Below are 20,323 nucleotides of genomic sequence, written 5' to 3'. Positions count from 1 at the left end.
TGGAAGTGTTGCCTTTTCCTCGGTGTTTTGAGGAGGGTTTGGGCAGAACTTGGGTTAATTCTTTCAATGGTTGATGGGATTTCCCACTGCAGCCACCCATTCCTGAGCCTTATTTTCAAGAGGGCTTGGCGGCTGACTCAAATTCCATAGTAGCTATGTCAGCTCAGAGGTTGTTTGTTCTTTCTCTCTCTCTTTCTTTCTCTCTCTCTTTTCCTTTCTTCCTTCCTCCCTCCCTCCCTTCCTTCCTTTCTTTCTTTCTTTCTTTCTTTCTTTCTTTCTTTCTTTCTTTCTTTCTTTCTCTCTTTCTCTGTCTTTCTTTCTTTCATAGTTTTTTTATACAATCTTGATAGGTTGTGTATTTCTGGAAACAGCTGATTATTCCAGGTTATCCAACTTCTGGTATGCTTCTGCCCTCACACTTTGCAGGCTTCATGGAGTGTAGCAGAATTCTAATTGGTCTTAATAATACAAACCTGGAGTCAGATAGAGGGTAAATGCTGAAAGATCTGAGAGACAAAGGAACAAGCCACAGCCACTTCTTACCTCCCCAACTCCTCAGCCTGAAAGGGGCTGAGCTCCTATCTCCGCCCACCTTATCACTTCATTTCTCCGCCCAGCCATATCACTTCTTGTTTCCTTCTCCCAAGTGCTGGGATTAAAGGCGTGTGCCACCACTGCCTGGCCTCTATGGTTAACTAGTGGCTAGCTCTGCCCTCTGATCTCCAGGAAAGCTTTATTTGTTAGAGTACAAACAAAATATCACCATATGGAGTCTTGTCCTAACCACACAATGGTGAAGGCTATTGTACAAACCACACCACACACTCATCTTGTTCTCCATTCTCCTTGTCCCCCATAGGCAGACTCAAACCATACCCAACACAGAGGATATAGAAGCAATTTACAAGTATTTGGACTTTTAATATAATACGATTAAAAAAACCCCATATTCGAAAATCTGTTACGCACTTAAAAATCAGAGAGATAGGAGATGGGAGGGAGGTCCTGAATTATTGTCCACACTGATGAAAGACGGCTTCAGCTAGAGTTTTATTCACAGAAAGAGCCTCTTTTGACATTTAAAAACCCTAATAGTGAAACCTAAACTATGAAGTAAGCCCAATATCCCTAGATTAAATGATTTTCAGTTTCTTAAACCAGATAGACTTTCCCCTTTAACCACAGACTATTCTGGATGATTCCCAGTATCAGACAACATGTTCTCAAACTCAGTACAGAAGAAAAATAAGTGAGAATATGAACTAATACTGACATGTTTGGCTCTGGTCCCTTCCCTGGGCCTCTATGAAGTACCCTTGCTCACCTGGGCCTTCTAGTCTTCCCACTTGCTCACTGGGAGATGCTGAGTCCCACCACCAAAGGCCATGGGTCCTTAATGACAGGAATCAGTGCCTCAGCTCATGGGGAAGAGGAGAGAGGTAAGGGGACCCCAGCCTGGACAGAAACACCCAGACAGCTCTGTACAGGAGTCTGGAGGAAGACTCCAGCCCCCAGCTGATTCATTATTGAAGGCAAGAGGATGAGGAGGCTTGTGTGAAGCCTGAGCGGGGAGAGAGGGTGTTGGCAGGCCTGATGGCATGGGCTATTGAACGTTCTGAACCTGAACTTGTCTGCCTGGAAGTCACATTTGCAGCCGCCAGCTGGTGCATGATGGGAAACCAGGTAATGAGCACCCTGCCCTCAGCTCCGGCTTCATTGCCATGCAAATTGAATTCCTTTGGGTTTGTTCCATGATGATGAGATTGAAGGTTGGCACACAGAAGGGAAAGTGCTGGCTAGCAAGGGAGGACAAGGCAGAGTTGGAAACAGGCCTCGCTGCCTTTGGCTGGGCAGAGCCTATTCCTGTCGAGAAGGTAAGCATCCCTTGGCATCCCTCCACCCATAACCCACTGTGCACACGAACCCTTCACTCCTGAGCCTCTTCCATCAGTCTGCTTTCTCAGGAGCATGCTCTCTTCATGTTGCTGCCTGCCTCAGTTTGGAAGAAGGGTTAGTCATGTACTTCCTAACAGTGGCTGATGTATGCAGTCATTAGAGCAAGAGAGTCTTGCTTACAGGGTTAGCGGATACCACTTTCCAGAAGAGGGTGCCCACTTAACTCGTTACTTAGCAATTGGAGTGAAAATAGAATGTTCCAGATTGTGGTGAGAGTACTCTGAAGGTTCACTAAGAAAATAGAACTATATTTTCCACATGGTATTAGCGAACGGCCAGCAAGAGATGAGGGTTTTTTTTTAATGAGGGTTACATGTTCCTTTCCCAGAAGCCTCTCTTCTTGGTGCAGAGGCTTGCGGCAGAGAGAGAGAGCACTGTGGTAGAGAGAGAAATGTGGTAGAGCATCGTGGTAGAGAGGGCACCGTGGTGGAGAGGGCACTGTGGTGGAGAGGGCATCGTGGTAGGGAGGGCACCATGGTGGAGAGGGCACCGTGGTGGAGAGGGCACTGTGGTGGAGAGGGCATCGTGGTAGAGAGGGCACCATGGTGGAGAGGGCACCATGGTGGAGAGGGCACTGAGGTAGAGAGGGCACTGTGGTAGAGAGGGTACCGTGGTGGAGAGGGCATCGTGGTAGAGAGGGCACCGTGGTGGAGAGGGCATCGTGGTAGGGAGGGCACCATGGTGGAGAGGGTACTGTGGTGGAGAGGGCACTGTGGTAGAGAGGGCACCGTGGTGGAGAGGGCACTGTGGTGGAGAGGGCACCATGGTGGAGAGGGCACCGTGGTGGAGAGAGCACCGTGGTGGAGAGGGCACCATGGTGGAGAGGGCACCATGGTGGAGAGGGCACTGTGGTAGAGGGCACTGTGGTGGAGAGGGCACCGTGGTGGAGAGGGCACTGCGGTGGAGAGGGCACCGTGGTGGAGAGGGCACCGTGGTGGAGAGGGCACCGTGGTGGAGAGAGCACCATGGTGGAGAGGGCACTGTGGTGGAGAGGGCACCGTGGTGGAGAGAACAATGTGGTAGAGAGAGCACCATGGTGGAGAGGGCACCGTGGTGGAGAGGGCACCGTGGTGGAGAGGGCACCGTGGTGGAGAGGGCACCGTGGTGGAGAGGGCACCGTGATGGAGAGGGCACCGTGGTGGAGAGGGCACCGTGGTGGAGAGGGCACCGTGGTGGAGAGGGCACTGTGGTGGAGAGGGCACCGTGGTGGAGAGGGCACTGTGGTGGAGAGGGCACCGTGGTGGAGAGGGCACTGTGGTGGAGAGGGCACCATGGTGGAGAGGGCACTGCGGTGGAGAGGGCACCGTGGTGGAGAGGGTACCGTGGTGGAGAGGGCACCGTGGTGGAGAGGGCACTGTGGTGGAGAGGGCACTGTGACTCTGATCTTTTGCTTTTCTCAGTTTGAACTCAGAAAGGGATAACCTTTCATTTTTCTTTTAACTTGTCTTCATCCCTTTTTCGATCCAGGCCAAAAGCTCAGCCCCATCCAGGCGGCTGCCTGTCCATCACCATTGTAAACTGTGGATTTCTCTTTTCCTTGTCTTTACTTCTCTTCTTCCGGTGTCTGCTGAGATGTACAGCTTGCTTGCTCTGCTGTTTTACCCTTAAACTCTAATAAAATTGTCCTCAAGCTTAAAAAAAATGTCCATGTAGGAAGTGAGAAGCCCTGAGGTCCTGGGGCTGGAGTGATGACCCCGTAGCTAAGAGTACTGGGTGCTCTCGCAGAGGACTCAGGGTCCATTCCTAGTACTCACATGGTAGCTCACAACTATCTGTAAATCCAGTTCCAGGGGCTCTGACACTCTCTTCTGATCTCCAGGGGATCCATGTACAAGGTGCACATATGCACACTCAGGCACACACACACACACACACACACACACTAAAGTAATTAAGTCTGTGGCCCCTTGGGAAGAGCTCCATCTACCCACCTCTGGCTTGCCATTCTCTCCATCTTGATACCCAACTTGTTTGTAGAGCTGAGGACTGAACCAGGGACTTCACCCATGATAGATAAATGCTTTATTGCCAAGCTGTATCTCCAGCTCTCTTTGCATTTTTCATTTTGACGAAAGGGTCTCAGTGACTGCTTAGGTTGGCCTTGAACTCATCCTGCAGCTCAGAGTGTTCTAGTGTTTGTAAACTTCTAATTTTTCTTCTTTAGTCTGCAGTAGCTGAGGCTACAGGCCTGTACCACAAGGCCAGCTTGTGCATGTATGTGCATGTGCGTGTGCATGTGCGTGCGTGCGTGCGTGCGTGTGTGTGTGTGTGTGTGTGTGTGTGTGTGTAGTATGCAGTCATGCATGGGGACCCATTCTGAGAAGTGTACTTGGTGGCTCCGTCCGTGTAGGGAATCAGAGTGCCTCATAAGAGAACTGTGACATTTAGGTAATAAACCTTGAGGGACCACTGCTGTCAATAGGGTTTTGCCAACTGGATGTCATGATGATGTGTCTGTTTGTGTCTCCCTGTCTGTCTGCCTGCCTGCTTTTTATCATTTGCTGCTGATTCAAAGACTGAATCACACATGAAGCCTATTCAGAAGTCTAAAATGACACAAAAAGCAATGGGTTTTGGAAAATTTTGCAGTATGAGAGAAAACACTGATCATTCTTTTCACCCTGTCCTTTTTCTAGGTTCACACTTGGTGCTTAGACATCCAAAATGAGGAAACACCGGCATCTGCCCCTTGTGGCCGTCTTTAGCCTCCTTCTCTCAGGCATTGCCGTGACTCATGCCCAACAGCAAGCAGGTAAGGTTTACGTTTGCTAACAAACAAACAAACAAACAAACAACAACAATAAACTAGCATTGGTTGCCTGATTCTAGATCTTAGCCACCCAGAGCTGGACATGGGCCTGGGAATGTTGAGAGTCAGAGCAGTGCATGTCACAGGGTGTGGACAGACTTTGCAGGCCTTTCAGACACTGTGGCCAGGGCAAGGTGACTTTTTTTTTTGGCTAAAACTCGAGTTTCAAATCCTGAGTTGCTTGGGAGCAGAATTATCTTCACACTGGGTCTTAGCAGAGTCTCCACCCCCTGGTCACCATCTGGATGACTTTCTCACATCCCTGGCACTGGTTTGCCAGAAGAAGACAATTACTGTGATAAAAATTATTTTCTTAAAACAAGAAACAAAACAAAACCCAATCTCACCTGTGTCTGTCTCTAGACACAGAATGACGAGTTATACATGGAACAGTTGTATCTTTAAAAATGATGTTTCCATAAACAACTTTAAACAGTAAACCCTAATGCCCCTGCTAAGAATTTGCCTTCAGGATTTTAGGGCAGCAAGATAAGCTTCCAGTGTTGGAACAGAGGGCCTTGATGGGGTCTCCCTGGCATTGCCCAGGGCTCCTGGGCCTTCGACAGGGCTGTCTACAAGGCTGGGTTCCTTAGATGGAGGGAAGGTAGCCTACCTCAGTGGGAGAGCAGCAAGGCTTGGGGCCTCTCAGAGAAACTGAGGAAAGTAGATTCTCAGAGGCAGCCTGACCACAGCTTCTGAAGGCTCCTCCCAGGGCCACCGATGGCTTTGTCTCAGGATTCCTATAAATGCGGGGAAACTGAGCATCCTTGACCAAGGGTGTCACTACTCAGAATATAGGGAAACTGAGCATCCTTGACCAAGGGTGTCACTACTCAGAATATAGGCAGGCTACTCTGCTCTGGAAATATGTAGTAACTGGTTAGAAAACTCCTCTTCTTTATGTTCAAAAATCCAAGAAAAACAAGACTTCTCCCTCTAAATAGCCATAATTTTCTCCACTTATAGAACTACTTGTCACATTACATTTCTTGCAAGTTTTGGGAAGCCCTGGGGGTTGGGGTGAGTTCTAATAAAAGACCAGTGGGCTCCTTATATCCCTGTTGGGGCCACTTTCTACTCTACACCCAACAGTGAGTTCCTAATGATGGTTGTTTGGCAGTGACATGCGATCCCTTTGGTCTGGTCAAGTGGACATGGGGAGGGGGTCAGATTGTCGTAAACAGTCATGCCTCAGCTCAAAGGCACCTGGAGGTGTTTCTGCTATTCTGGAATATTCTGCTGGCCCATGACTTGGGGCTACTCAGTATGGAACTCTCAGTATGGGACTTGGACTATTGCTGGGTAGAGCAGCGGCTGTGTCCTCTTTCTTGGCTCTGCTCTGCAGGTAAGTAAGTTTTCCTACCTGCCTTCGTTGCAAGCCAGGTGTGACCTACTTGGTAGTAGCAGAGGATCTGCATAACTTATTTAGGAAGAGGTGCATTGATGGGAGGTCATTGTATCGGTAGAAAAACCTGAACCACTGTCTTTTTTTAAAGATGACAAAGATGGTGCAGCTGCTGACATAGTGTTTCTAGTGGATTCCTCTTGGAGTGCTGGGAAGGACCGTTTCCTGCTCGTTCAAGAGTTTCTGTCTGATGTTGTAGAGTCTTTAGCTGTGGGCGACAATGACTTCCAGTTTGCTCTGGTCCGGCTCAACGGAAACCCACATACCGAGTTCCTGTTAAATACGTACCACACTAAGCAAGAAGTCCTTTCTCATATTTTGAACATGTCTTACGTTGAGGGAAGCAATCAAACTGGAAAAGGATTAGAATACATAATTCACAGCCACCTCACCGAGGCCTCTGGAAGCCGGGCCGCTGATGGAGTCCCTCAGGTTATCATAGTGTTGACTGACGGGCAATCAGAGGATGACTTTGCTCTGCCCTCAGCAGAGCTTAAGTCTGCGGACGTTAGCGTGTTTGCAGTTGGAGTTGAGGATGCAGATGAGAGATCCTTGAGAGAAATAGCAAGCGAACCGCTCAGTATGCATGTCTTCAACCTAGAGAACGTTACCTCACTTCATGGTATAGTAGGGAACTTAGTGTCCTGTATACACTCCTCCGTGAATTCAGAAAGGGCTGGGGACGCGGGAAGCCTTAAAGACATCACAGGTAATGTCTTCACGGCCAGGCTGCTGCTCCCTGCCCTGCTGCTCTGTGCCTATGAGCTTAGCAAATACTGGCTGGAAGCAATATAGTGCCTAAGAGACGCTGGGGGCTTAGGGAAGAGATGTTCTCAAGCTTAAAAGCAAAGGCGTGACTGTGTGTCTTCAGTCTCCTTCAGACCCAGCCTCTGCCTGTACCAAGAGGTTTCTGAGACAGCCGACATTTAAAACCCACGTTCTGACAGGACCCCAGAGTTACTTTACTTTCCTTAAGTAGAAAGCCTCCCTCGGCTTTGGCGCCCTGTGACAATAACCAGGAGACTCTTCAGATTGTAATGCCCTACTCATGGTCACCATAGGAGTATGTGACAGCAGGTCATTGTCACACTATATGTTAACATTATACAGATGGGCAGACTCAGTGACTGGAGAGTCCTTAAACCAATCAAGCCCATTGGTTCTCCCTCCACTGATAAGTGCCAAAAAGACTGAGAGGGAAGGGACGTGACAAGAGTGGAAGATGTCCTGCTCAGCAGCAATCTTGCCTAGTGGCCACGATTAGCTTCTTCAGACATGGACGTGGGCAGGGCACCCTGTGCTAGAACACAAGCCCACGCAGCAAGTGGAGAGGAAAGGAGGGTGGGTGGGGAGTGGGGAGGCATGCTGCGAGAGACACATGTCTCCTCCTTAAGAGAAAAGGTCTGCATCCCTAGGAGTCTGGGGCGGGTAGGAGAGAAGCTGAGCAGTTCAGGTGGAGTGGGCACGGGTCATTTCTAGAATGCTGATGGCGGAGGAGGGCGGCACCAGGTACGGGAGCCTGGGCTTGGAGCTGTTGGGAACAATGGGTGCAGAGGTGTGATGAGGGTTCCCACAGTGCTCAGGAAATGACTGCTGACTTAGAGCAGTGCTCACTGAAAATCAGACCTTGCCCGCCAAGGGACAGCTCTACCAGGGTAGCCCTCTAGCTTTCTTCAGACTCCTCAGGTACTTTCAGCATCAAAGGAACTCCCAGATTGGGAGTTTTGAAAGAGGGAGTTATAAGGAGAGGAAACGCCGAGCAGAAGCTACCAGGGCCCTGCCACCTGCAACACCCTCCCATGGAGTCCTGGCAAGGTGGGGAAGCCAAGGAAAAGCTAGAATGAATGGGGAGGATTCTGAGGATGAAAGCCTGCGGGGCAGGATGGGGGGCAGGACTTGAGTGTGTATGTATCAGGGAGACAGCACAGTGCATAGCCAGAGAGCTTTTGGGATTGGGGGACTGGAGGGATTGCCAAGAGGCTGGAAGGGTGGCCTATGCATTCATATGATCACTAAAGAAAGGGCCTCTGGGCATGAGGAGGCTGAAGAGCTGAGAGGTTGATGCTCACCAGGGTCATCCCACAGACGTAAAGGTCTCCTTAGACATCTCTGAGTATGCAGTGTGGATGCAGGTCGATCACCACGTGCCTGAAGCCACAGAGAGGGGCTAAGCACATGGATGATGGCTGGTTCCTGACTAGGGAAGGAGTGATCATGCAGCCAGGACTCAGGCGATATGTAGAGCCCAGAGGAAGTGGGAGAGGAAACAAGGCTTGTGGGTAGCTTTTCTCCTCCACCAAGAGGATGGCCGAGGTGGAGGCTGGAGGTAAGACAGCTGGAGAAGTCAGTCTCCTACTGATGAAGATGCTAAGGAATGGGATGAAGAGGCAGTAGTGAATTTGAGGTGTGAATCCAGCACTCTAAGAGGCAGGTGGGGAACAGACAGAACAGAAGGCAGACCCTTCGGTATTGTAATCAGAACAATAAGCTACTATACGAAAATAATACCAGGCAGGGTTTCATCACAGGGATTCAGAAAGCGGCAGACAAAGAGGGAGGTGGTAGGTGTCAGCAGAAAGAAACGTGTTGCTGGGGACAGGCGAGGCTTGGGTACATATCAGGGCTGATATATCCTAAGGAGTTTCAGAAGGCTGTTCATCCCATGGCTTCCCCATGGTCCTCCATGATCTCAGCCTTGGTAGGGTTGGGGTCACCAAGGTCTACCAAATGACAGGGAGGAGACAGCTTGGCGCATTTATTCATACTAGTGGGGTCCCCTGCTTCCAGTGAGGGGGCCTCTCCTCTGGCAGTGTGCCATCCTGCCAGGTTATAGGACATGAAGGTGGGTTCTAGAGATCACCCTGGGTCACATTCCTGTTTCAGAGGGAAGGATGAGGGGGAACCCAGGGTAGCTGTCTGTGTCCACTGAGATTCTCTGACTCACCCCTTTTGGAATATGGGTGTAGTAATACACTCATTTAAAAATGTGATTAGTAGAGAATGGCACATTTCCAAAGTTAACTTGGCAAACTAATAAGCATAATAATAATAATGGTGATGCAGCCATTACGTACAGATAAAACCCGAAACGACCACTGCTAGAGCAGAGAGTCTACCAACTGCCTATTTCTGCTCAGCTAAAACCTTTGTTTTTATGCCAAGAGAACATCTCTGTCTTCTACGTCTCAGCCACTGGCAGCACCAGGGTGGAGTGTGAGTCTGTCACCTTTTCTGATTAACTGCACTCAGCAATTCCTTCACACTATGTCTCACTGCGTGTTCCATAGCAAGACTAAAATAAGACAAAACGAGTAGCCCGAATCCCAATCGTGAGCCCTGAATAAAGTTTAAGAAAAGGCACATCAGTGGTCTGACTAAGGTTACTACAGGGACTGTTTCCCTGTAGACCGTTCTTGATTCTAAAGTAAGAGCCTACCCACGGGAAGCATTAAGGATTGCCATTCTGAATGGACCCTGCTCTTCTTGCTAGTCTCGGTTGTGTTTTAAGAAGTCCCCATGTCACCCTTTGAAAATGGATGCAACTGAGATATGAGACCTTTGTTCTAAAACCCAAGCTGAAGGTGATTCTGAGGAGTTCAGCATTCATTTTCTTCAAAGTTTGTGTTTTGCACAGAAAATAGGAGCGTGATGTTTCCTGGGCACTCAGGCACGTAGGGCTTAGGGCTCTTCCTTGGGCATCTCCAACACTTTCCATAGAAGGTGCCACAGAGAGTGTGACACATGAGACACAAAGCAGAAAGCCAGGCAGTTTCCAGTCTGATGTCTCTTGGATTTGGTGTTGGCCGTTGATGCGCCTTGCTGCACACAAGACCCCGGGGCTCCTGGGTCTCTGTGAGGCTTCGGCTCTTGCGGCTAACAAAGCATGCTCTGTGTGTTCCATTATTGTGTGTGTAAGATGATCATGGATTTTTACTCAGTGATGACAAATTATCCACCATTTTATGACCTACTGCCGATGGCGTTCAGCTTGCCTTCCCACCCAGAGAGCTCTTTTGTGGTATTTACACCACTAGAAATTGCTACCAAAGAGTATGGGATAGTGGAGGTAAGGAAGACAGAATCATGCCCTGTGGTGACTGAAGGGCTTTTGAGTGTCCATCTTGATCATAATTAACTCTCTTTTAAAATATCTAGATAGGATGACTAAGAGCCAGGTCCTTCTGTGTCTCTTGAGGTCACTGGCTTAGACTGGGAAACGTGGAGGCGTTTTATGATGTTCTCCACGCAATGGTGAGAGTCATTTTTATGGTCTGTGTAACTCACATTCTCTGGCTCTGCATCCTCCCGATAGCCCTCAGGAATCTTGTGCTGGAGCTGAGTTCAAACCAAGAGTCCCATCTGCTGCTGTTTTTGTATGACAGTTAATAACACCGAAGATCTCGGTCACTGTAGCAAAGCAACTGTCCTCTTGTACCTTGTGGGGAGGGCAGTGGTAGCAACCTTCCAAATTCTACGTCTCCCTGGAATAAACCTCTCTCAGGATTAAACCCTGAATGTGTAGTGAAGGACTGTTAAGTACGTGGGGAAGGGAGAGCGCACCGAAGCCTGGCATCCCCCTGCTTCAGCCCTCATGAGAACACTGCCTGCGAGAAAAACTCACTGGTTTTGTGAAATGAGCTTTGAGGGCCTTTCCCCAGTGAGAACATAAACAGATTTTCTGGCACAAGAAAAACTAAATTTAAATATAAAACACCCACTGGCACTCAAAAATCCAAATGGATGGCCTTTTCTTATATTACAGTATAATAATTATGCTCCAGAGCCCCAGAGTATAAATATTCATACTTGTGCAGAGGCCCTTCTTGGCCCCAGGACACCCTTAAGCATTAAAGCGTTTTCTGGGGAACAGTTTGATTTACGTGCTTGAGTTAAATCTTTGGACTTCCCTGCCCTGGATTGTAGACACACTCATTGCTCCCTTTTACCTGAGTCTCTGTGTGATCCCCATTTTCAGTAACAGACCAGAAGGCTCAAGTTCCTGTCACTCGGAAAGAGAGGTCTTTGACAGCCATTTTTATGTCCTTCAGTGATGGCAGCACTGATTTTGGCTTAGCCAACCTGGGTCCTGCGAGGTAATCTGCTAGGATGTCATAAAATGAGGTTGGATAATTACGTCATGACTGGTTTCATGTCACTCTGCTTAACATTGTTCTTCATTATTTGACTGAATATAGAGGCAATGCACAACCAATATTCTGACCCCAGGCCCATGTTCGGATTCCACACAGCCATGCTCTTGAGAGATGAACATAGGATCTATCACACGCCAAGGGATCTTTTTTAAAACTGTGTCTGAGTTTTGGGTCCCAGACGTGTGTGGAGTCATCCATTTTGATTTTCAAGAAACAAATGAATGATAGTTATTCAAGGAATTAAATAAGCTTTCTGGAACTATCGGTCACTGGACCACAAACCTGGGCTTTTGTTTCCTAAGCTGTGCATTTGCATTGAAATTTATTTTGATGAGAAATAAGCATAAATTCGAAATAACCTTTGGATTTGTGACAACCTGATCATCTCTCTTGCAGTATGGTATCTTATAATCAGATACAATTGTATTTCCCTCCAAATTTAGAAGAAAAAAGCCAGAATATTGATATCTCCCTTGGAGTATGAAGTTTAACCGTGAAGGTATCACGGATGAAAATCTGTTATGAATGCCCCTCTTTTAACTACGGTTGTAAATAGTTGCCTCTTATCCACTCAGAATGCAGAACTAAAAGAGACTCCACACTCCTTCACCAACATTGCGTTTTGTTTGTCTGTGTTTCGTGTTTCTTAATGGTTTCCAAGGAAACACGTCAGAAAGCCGAGATGATGCATGTGGTCACTTGTTCTAATGCTTTCACTTTTTTTTTTTTTTTTGCATTTCTTTCTTTTAAAGCACAAGACTCAGCCGACATTGTTTTCCTTATTGACGGCTCAGACAACACCGGAAGTGCCCATTTTGCTGTCATTCGAGACTTCCTTGTAAATGTCCTTGAGAGACTCTCGGTTGGAAATCAGCAGATCCGAGTGGGGGTGGTCCAGTATAGCGATGAGCCCAGAACCATGTTCTCCTTGGATGCTTACCCCTCCAAGGCTATGGTTCTGGAAGCTGTGAAAAGGCTCAGCTTTGCTGGGGGGGAGTTGGCCAATATAGGCCTGGCCCTTGACTTTGTGGTAGAGAATCACTTCACCCGGACAGGTGGCAGCCGTGTGGAGGAAGGGGTCCCCCAGGTGCTGGTCCTCATAAGTGCCGGGCCTTCTAGTGATGAGATTCGGGATGGGGTGGTAGCTCTGAAGCAGGCTAGTGTGTTCTCATTTGGCCTTGGAGCCCAGGCCGCCTCCCGGGCAGAGCTTCAGCACATAGCTACCGATGACAGCTTGGTGTTTACTGTCCCGGAATTCCGTAGCTTTGGGGACCTCCAGGAGCAATTACTGCCGTACCTTGTTGGTGTGGCCCAAAGGCACATTGTCTTGCAACCGCCAACTATTGTCACACAAGGTATGTATGCCTTTTTTTTGCCATCTTTACAGGAATGGGGGTGTGTTGTGTGATGATTGTCTTAAAAGGAAGGTGGGCACTGGAGTGATTCACCTTGGGAGAACCCGTAAGTACTCACAGCCAGTCAGTCATTCTGGGATGTGCTGAATTCTGTGTGGGCTGTGTGCGGTCACTGCATTGTTCAGATAAATCTAAAGATGGATGAATGAATGGAACACTTTCTTAGAACGTGGGTTGTAAGAAAAATGTGCTCTCTAGGCTAATGTGACAAACCTGCTACTTTGAGCTATTAGACATCATCAGACATCTATAGACATCTATTATCCAGTCATTTTGACAAGGGCTTGAGGGATTCACCACAGTTCTGAGAAAGCTACTCCAGGGTAAAGGTATTGTCCATGTTTTAGAAGTACACTCATAAACAGTGTCTTTCCAAAAGCAGCAAAGGGGAGTGGTGTCTGCTCCTGTCTCAGTGTTGTGGACACAAGAGGGACATTTCTGAAGGTAAGGCTCAGCTGAGCACCTACTGCATGAAGTATTCATAGATCATTCTGGACCTGTGCTTCCAAGTTTGGGAGGAACTGTGTTGAGTGGCAGGTTTATCATCTATGCTCAAATGGAAGGCCTTCAGCAGCACAGCCAACTGGAGTCATTTAAAGAATACAAGCCAATCAGCATCATAGGAAAGATATACACTTAAACACAGGACATGTGGGGACACCAGAAAGGCTGGTGGTCTGAGAGTCCATCACTTTTAGATGGTGTTGGTTTCATGACCCCAGACAGGCCAGCTGGAAACCATCCAGGAAGTGGTGACACACTCCCCAAGGCTTCATGATCCACAAGGCCTCAGGCCCCTTCCTGGTGTTACCTTCTCATAGCGATGCCCTCAGGTCAGTCCTGGAACACAAGACCCTGTGTCCCGTTGTTCTTCAACAGAGTGTGGGCTCAGTGAAAATGAGCACGTGAACAAGGCTCATGGGAGACTCTGGCTAGCATCTACAGTCTGTGATTCCCATTTTTTCTGTGTGCAAACACTTGTTTTTTTCTGTGTGCAAACACTTGTCTGTCTAGCTATGTTTGCAAGAAAGAGCCTGGATGGACCTGTGAAATGACTGTTGTTATATTTCCCCAATGTATCCCTGGGATTCTTGGCTGGTTTTCCTTAGCAACAGGGATAACAGTGTTTTAAAAATTAAATGTCTTGGTGAACATGCCATTATATGAAATTAACAGCAGGACCCTTTAAAGTCTCAATGAAAATCTTCCTTATTGGCTCATATGTGGAGTTGACTTCTGCTTCCCTAGACTTGGCTAATTGGCCATTCTAACCAGAGTAAAAGTGGAAGAAAACTGATCATACTTCCTCAGATGGAGCTCTGATGATAACGCAGTTGTGACAGAAAGCTCAGGGCCATGACATTGTCACCTGACTTTGGCACCAGAACTAGCCATATGCAAGGAGCTCTTTCCTGGGAAGGCTCTTAGTATCCCCGGGATCAGAGGCCAATCAGACTGCAGCTTGTTGTGCCCCCTTTCGCTTTCCTGATCCTTCTGTTTTGATGGGGACAGGGTGTAGGGCGGTGAGGGGGGCGGTCAGGAGCCTGAGCTGGATGCTCTGAGAGGAAACACTGAAGAAAGGGGACTCCAGGTCTGGGACCCGCTCTGCTGTGGTCTGAGCTGCAGCTGCACATCAGACTGCCTTGCTGTGGCTCTGGTGATTAAGGAAACAACGAAGGGGAGATTTCCAGTCCACTGAGCTTCTCTGAGTCTGCATACATGGAAAGCAAACCATTCCTCTGTTTTAGAAACAGAGTAAGTACCATGACTGCTTTGGGGAGATCTGGCTCTGGTCTCAGGTCTTTTTTGATCCTGGCCCAATCTCACAATGTCTCTGGGCTCTGATTCCTTAAATTCTCACCAAAGAAGTTGTACCAGGTGAAGATATTCTTGCTTCAAGAGAGGCTTTCTTTGACTTCGTATTAAAATGGGTGGTGTGCTGCCCTTATATTGGATTTTCTGTAGTTAACTGGCATTTTAGCTCCTTCACAGACGTCACCGTGAGTCTCAGTGATGAACTCCTAAGTATTCAGTAGATATTCTTGACTATTTGATATATGCCAGTAATTATGCCAAGCACTTGGGATACAGGGTGGAGAAAGAGAGAGAGATAGTCTTTGGGTCTATAACATGTGAGCTAGTGACCACACAGCATTACATTTCTCGAGTGTGACAAGCTATAAGGCCACCAAATGAGGCTGTGTTAAGAGAGGATGGGGTCAGGGAACGTAGTGGACCCATCTGCAAAGTTGTAGACAGAAATGGGCAGAGCACAGGAAGAGCAGAGAGAAAAGTGTTCTAGGCAAAGGGAGCAGCAGGCAGGCTGTCCTTGCAGCAAGAAGTGTGGCCTCCCTGAACTGACAGACAGACGGATGACAGCCCGGCTGGAGTGCTGGGGATGAGGAGCCCAGAGTCCACATGACAGGCTGGAGCAGCAGCTGGCTTGGGGGAGGGAGAGTCAGCAGTTATTACAGATGTAAGTGGAGATCAGACCCTCCTACGCCAGTGGAGGGAAACCGAGCAGAGAGCAGATCATGAGGTGGTCCTTTTGCAGAACAGGGAGACCAGTTTCCTGGTAGCATTCCATTGTGGCATGCTGGTGCTGTCACCCATGTGTGCTGTGAGGACCCCACTGTAGAACACAGACTTCCTGATTGTGCTATTTTGCCAAGAACACCTGTTTGCTTGGGTGACATAAGGGGAGCAGGGAAGAGGACTATGGAGCCTTTGCCAGGAGGGGGAAGTGAGGGCTAGTGAATCAGAGAGCCCATGAGGGTAGCACAGGGTGGGAATTGTGAGGCTGAGAGGGATTGACTGGGGGAGGGGAAGAGTTGAAGGTCAGATTGAACTTGGTGGATGAAGAAGTGGGGTGTCATTTGTCTGAAAGAGAAGAGGCAGGTGGCAGATCACGGGAGATCTCAGGGGTGTGCATGCTCTGTTGTGTCTATAGAAGGTCATAGGTGACCCTAGAAGCAGGGGTGGGGTGGATGGGAGGACCCAGTTGTTGTGAGCATTGGGGGCTTCAGATGACTGGGTTCCCAAGTCCTTCAGAAGACTGGGAAGAGAGACGAGAGGATAGACTGACACTCTAAGGACCAGGGACAGGAGTAAATGGATGGGAGGAGCGGGTCTTGAGAGGATTCATTTGGAGATATTAATGGGGAGACTGAGGAGGTCCTTTCCCAACTCCCAAGCTTTTGGTTGGAGAGAAGGGATCCTGGCTTGTCCTGTTGTGAGTCACAGGAGTGAGTGCTGAAGAGGATCATTCCTGGCTGAGATTAGCAGGACCTTCAAGGTCACTCCCTAAAAGACTATGACTCATCAGAGCTCTGGGGGAGAGAAAGCCTGGCCCTGTCAGGAAGCCTTGGTGCATCCTCGAGATGGATCCCTAACAGGAAGCCTGAGAATCATGCAGTTTAAGAACTGGGTGTGGGATGGCCCATAATGAAGCCCTTCCTCCATCTCACAGAAGCAAGAGTCCAGAAGAGGACACTAGCCTGCAAAGGTTAATCAGCTGGCGACAAAAGCATGTGGCAAACATAGGAACCTGATCCTTCTTTGAGTGGCTTAGGACTTTTTTTCGGTGCTTATTAGATTTGCCTAAGCACGATTCCAGGGGTCTCCCTGTTAGCAACTTCCAGAACTTCAAACACAAACCAAGTGACCTCGTCCGTAATCAAAGAGGACTTGTGTCATAGAAACTGGGAGCCCTGAGGGACACTGTAGAATCCACAAAGCTAAGTCCATGCTCTACAGTTTCCGTGTCCCCCATGTGTGGACATCTGTCCTTCCCATGGGCCACTGGTAAAATGTATGGTGAGATGCTAGAACTTGGGAGGTGACAAGTGTGACTATTATCAGGTCACAATCTGCGCTTGGGAAGGGGCATGACACATCTCAGGTGCCCATCTCATGGGCATTTGTCTATCAGTTTGCTGCATGAGAGATGCATGATAAATATGTGCGATACAGACGCAGAGCATTATATGTGAAATGTATGCATATATACACGTGTGTGCACATTGTTCCCAGTGATGTAAAGGTATGGGAAGTCCACTACACACATATGCACTAAGTTTATCTGCAAAGTACACTTTTGTGCACATTGTTCTCAATGACATAAAGGTATGGGAAGTCCACTACACACATATGCACTAAGTTTATCTGCAAAGACATTTTTACATTGCAATCAGAGTTGCAACCCCAAGAGACTGCATGTTCTAAACTGAAGGAGGAAAGAGATCCCTGAATGGATGGTCATAATCCTGTTTGTGGCCTAGGGTGGCAGGGTAGGTGATCCATACACAGTCGCACCAGCAGGTACCTGGGCACATGTACTAAAAGTGCTCATGCATGAACACCTCCCTCCTGGAAGAACTCACATTTGTCTCCTTTTGGTGCAAAGAGTGCTAGAGGAGGTGCAGTCCTACTAAGCCATGCCTTATGGCAGCGTGGTGACCCTGACACCATATTCCCAGCCTCTGCTCCCTGGGACTAGGAATGAGCTGTGTTTTAGAATACATCATGAGAGGTGTCTCAGTCTTTAGGAAGCTCTTTCTTGCCTTTATTTCCAACTTTCCTTCTTCTGCTGGGTATTAAAAAAATTGACTTGTCATATACCTGATGTCTGGTACAAGGGATACCAGGGGCCGTTTTGTAAACACGTCTAGCCCAGCTCAGCTCAGCTAGTATCTTTACAGTCTAGGAGCAGCCTGAGACATCAGGAATGGGCATTGAGTCTGGCAGAGACCTTGTCCCCATCCCTCGGGTAGGTTGGACACATTCTGAGACAGCGCTGAGTGAAGTTACTGCCAGCGGAGTTCTGGCCAAGGCGCTCGTTTTTGTGGTTTATCTAAGTCATTCAGGTCATGGCACGTCACTGACCACCATTCCCACCCTGGGCTGTGAAGTGAAAACCTGTGGCTGCCCTTGGTGGTGGGGGACACTGGTTTCTTCTCCCAAGATTTATGAAAAGGTGAACATTTGTTTTTGCCTGCCAAAGGAAGCCACATAAGATATAACCAAAGAAAAAGGGGAGGGGGTGCCCACTCTTTTCCAGATTTTGCATTTGTTGGTATGTGGATTTGAAATCAGGCTAGGGATACAAAGAGCTTTCTGAGCAGACCCGGGCTTTACTCATCCAAGCTTTCAAACTATGCTTGTAGCGGTGAAGAGCCAACTACCGCTTTAGTGGTGGTGTGTGAAGCTAAAAGCAACTCTCTTTTTCTGAAGCTGTTTCTCAAACACATGGCAAGTAGGCGGGGTTGGAAGGGAGCCCATCACTGTATGTGACAGTTCCCCCTGCGACACTGGTCAGAGCGACAGCTGCCTGTGCACATGGGGCTTCAGAGCGTCGCTGTGGAACCTGATCACTGAGGCCATTCTATTCACCTTTTGTTGTTGCTATCTACAGTCATGGAAGTCAACAAGAGGGACATAGTCTTCCTGGTGGATGGTTCCTCCAGCCTGGGGCAGTCCAACTTCAATGCCATCCGAGACTTCATTACCAAAGTCATCCAGAGGCTGGAAATCGGACAAGACCTGGTTCAGGTGTCAGTGGCTCAGTATGCAGATACTGTCAAGCCTGAGTTCTATTTAAATTCCTACTCCACCAGAAGGGATGCCATAACTGCTGTACGGAAGATGAAGCCCCTGGAAGGCTCAGTCCTGTACACGGGCTCAGCTCTGGACTTTGTTCGAAACAACCTGTTCACTAGCTCAGCCGGCCATAGGGCCGCTGAGGGGGTTCCTAAGCTCCTAGTGCTGATCACGGGTGGTAAGTCCCTCGATGAGGTCAGCCAGCCAGCCCAGGAGCTGAAGCGGGGCAGCATCATGGCCTTTGCCGTCGGCAGCAGGGCCGCTGATGAGGATGAGCTGAAAGAGATCGCTTTTGACTCCTCCCTGGTCTTCGCTCCCGCTGAGTTCCGCCCTGCTCCTTTGCTAAGCATGCTACCCAATCTGCTGGCGCCCCTCAGGACCCTCACTGGAACCACAGAAGGTATGGTAGCTGTGGTCTATACATGCAGGAGGGGGCTGGCAGGCAGAACCTTTGAGAAATGTCCAGTGACATACTGATGTTTAATCGACAGGCCACTGTTTCGTGGTGAAAACAACCACAGCAAACTGTTTATTTAAGGTTTATTTTTTCTGCAGGGTTGAAACCGTAGAGTTGAAAACGTCACTCTGTAAATGCATGTAATTTAAACCGTAGCATCACAAGGCCACCTGCCGGTGCTTCTGGCCACAGAAGTCACTCTAAGTTCTATGACTGGCATCCCTTCTGTTTTTATTAGTGACCCTTTCTAGAAACCTCCCCTGAGTCAAGGATCTTCCTTTTCTGAGCTGACAGTATCTCTACTCACAGAAGATGTAGCACCCTCAGCTTTTAACCCCTCTTTTCTCTCTGTATAAGGGATTCCCTTCAATAGGAAAGCATACTGACAGATGGGTGTAAAGACCAAACACATGGTCCTTCCGCTCCCTCATTTGATATGATTGACAGTGCAGAGCTATTCCTAAACACACTATAACGCTTTCAGCCTGTGAACTGGGCAAACACAAACCTCCATCCGTAATGAAGAGAAGATGAATATCCTGGAATCCAGCTTGCCCTCCTCACAGACCTCACACTGAAGGACGACTACACAGTGCATGAACCTACTGCATGGGTGCCTGCTTGCTCCTCAGACCGTCTGGTCTTCAGAGCTCTCAAATTCTCTCTCTCTCTCTCTCTCTCTCTCTCTCTCTCTCTCTCTCTCTCTCTCTCTCTCTCTCTCTCCTGAATCCACTCTTTTATAGCCAGAGTTAAATTTGATGAATGAACAGAGGATCCAGTTAGTCTGAATTAAGTAGTAAGATCTAAATGTGTCCTTCAGTATACACAGGGGATGGTCAATTCCCTCTACCCACGGATACAGAAATCCATAGATGCTCAAGTCCCTTGGTTTAGATAGCGAAATGCTCAAGTATAATTCGTGTACACCCTCCTATATACATAGTAACAAATCTGATTGCTAGCATTAAAGCCAATCAGAAGTGCTGTCAAGAGGCAGAATTGTATTGTGTACATTTTTTTTTTTCAAATACTTTTGAGCCTTGGTTGAATCCCCAGATTTGAGCCCACAGATAAACTTTTCTTCATGCAACTAATTTTGGCCTAACACAGGATATAATGTCTTTGCATTTTACTGTCACCTGACTTCCCTGGTATCTGTGATAAGGTACATGACCAAAGCAAGGCATTGGAGGAAGGGTTAATTATGGCTCACAGTTTGAGGGTGCCGCCCTCTATGGGGAGGGGGGCCATGGCAGCAGAAGCTTCATAGTTAAGAAGCACAGAGAAATGGATCCTGCTGCTCAGCTGAACTTTCTCCTGTGGACTCTGCCCAGGACCCACAGAATGAGTACATTGTCCCACCTCAACGACCCTAGAAAAAAAACTCCCTTCCAGACATGCGCAGAAGTTTGCCTCCTAGGCAATGTTTAGAGTTTGCTAAGTTGACATTGTTTTAACTATCTCACCTAGGATCCTGTCACATCCTTGAAGGATCTGCCCTACTGGCCAGTACTGAAATGACCCTTAATA

General features: G+C 48.2%; 1 protein-coding gene across 1 annotated transcript in view; it reads left to right on the top strand.

The window, feature by feature from the left end:
• Col6a3 (collagen type VI alpha 3 chain) overlaps positions 1-20,323 on the top strand; it is an 82,549-nt gene that overhangs the window by 13,420 nt on the left and 48,806 nt on the right. The window contains exons 2-5 of the mRNA XM_059277912.1: positions 4,593-4,708; positions 6,262-6,879; positions 12,076-12,678; positions 18,152-18,736. Coding sequence (XP_059133895.1) covers positions 4,621-4,708; positions 6,262-6,879; positions 12,076-12,678; positions 18,152-18,736 — 1,894 coding nt within the window. The 5' untranslated portion in view covers positions 4,593-4,620. The remainder of the gene's footprint in view (positions 1-4,592; positions 4,709-6,261; positions 6,880-12,075; positions 12,679-18,151; positions 18,737-20,323) is intronic.

This window comes from Peromyscus eremicus, chromosome 13 (assembly GCF_949786415.1).
Source record: "Peromyscus eremicus chromosome 13, PerEre_H2_v1, whole genome shotgun sequence".
Lineage (NCBI taxonomy): Eukaryota > Metazoa > Chordata > Mammalia > Rodentia > Cricetidae > Peromyscus > Peromyscus eremicus.
This window is presented reverse-complemented; position numbering and strand designations above follow the sequence as displayed.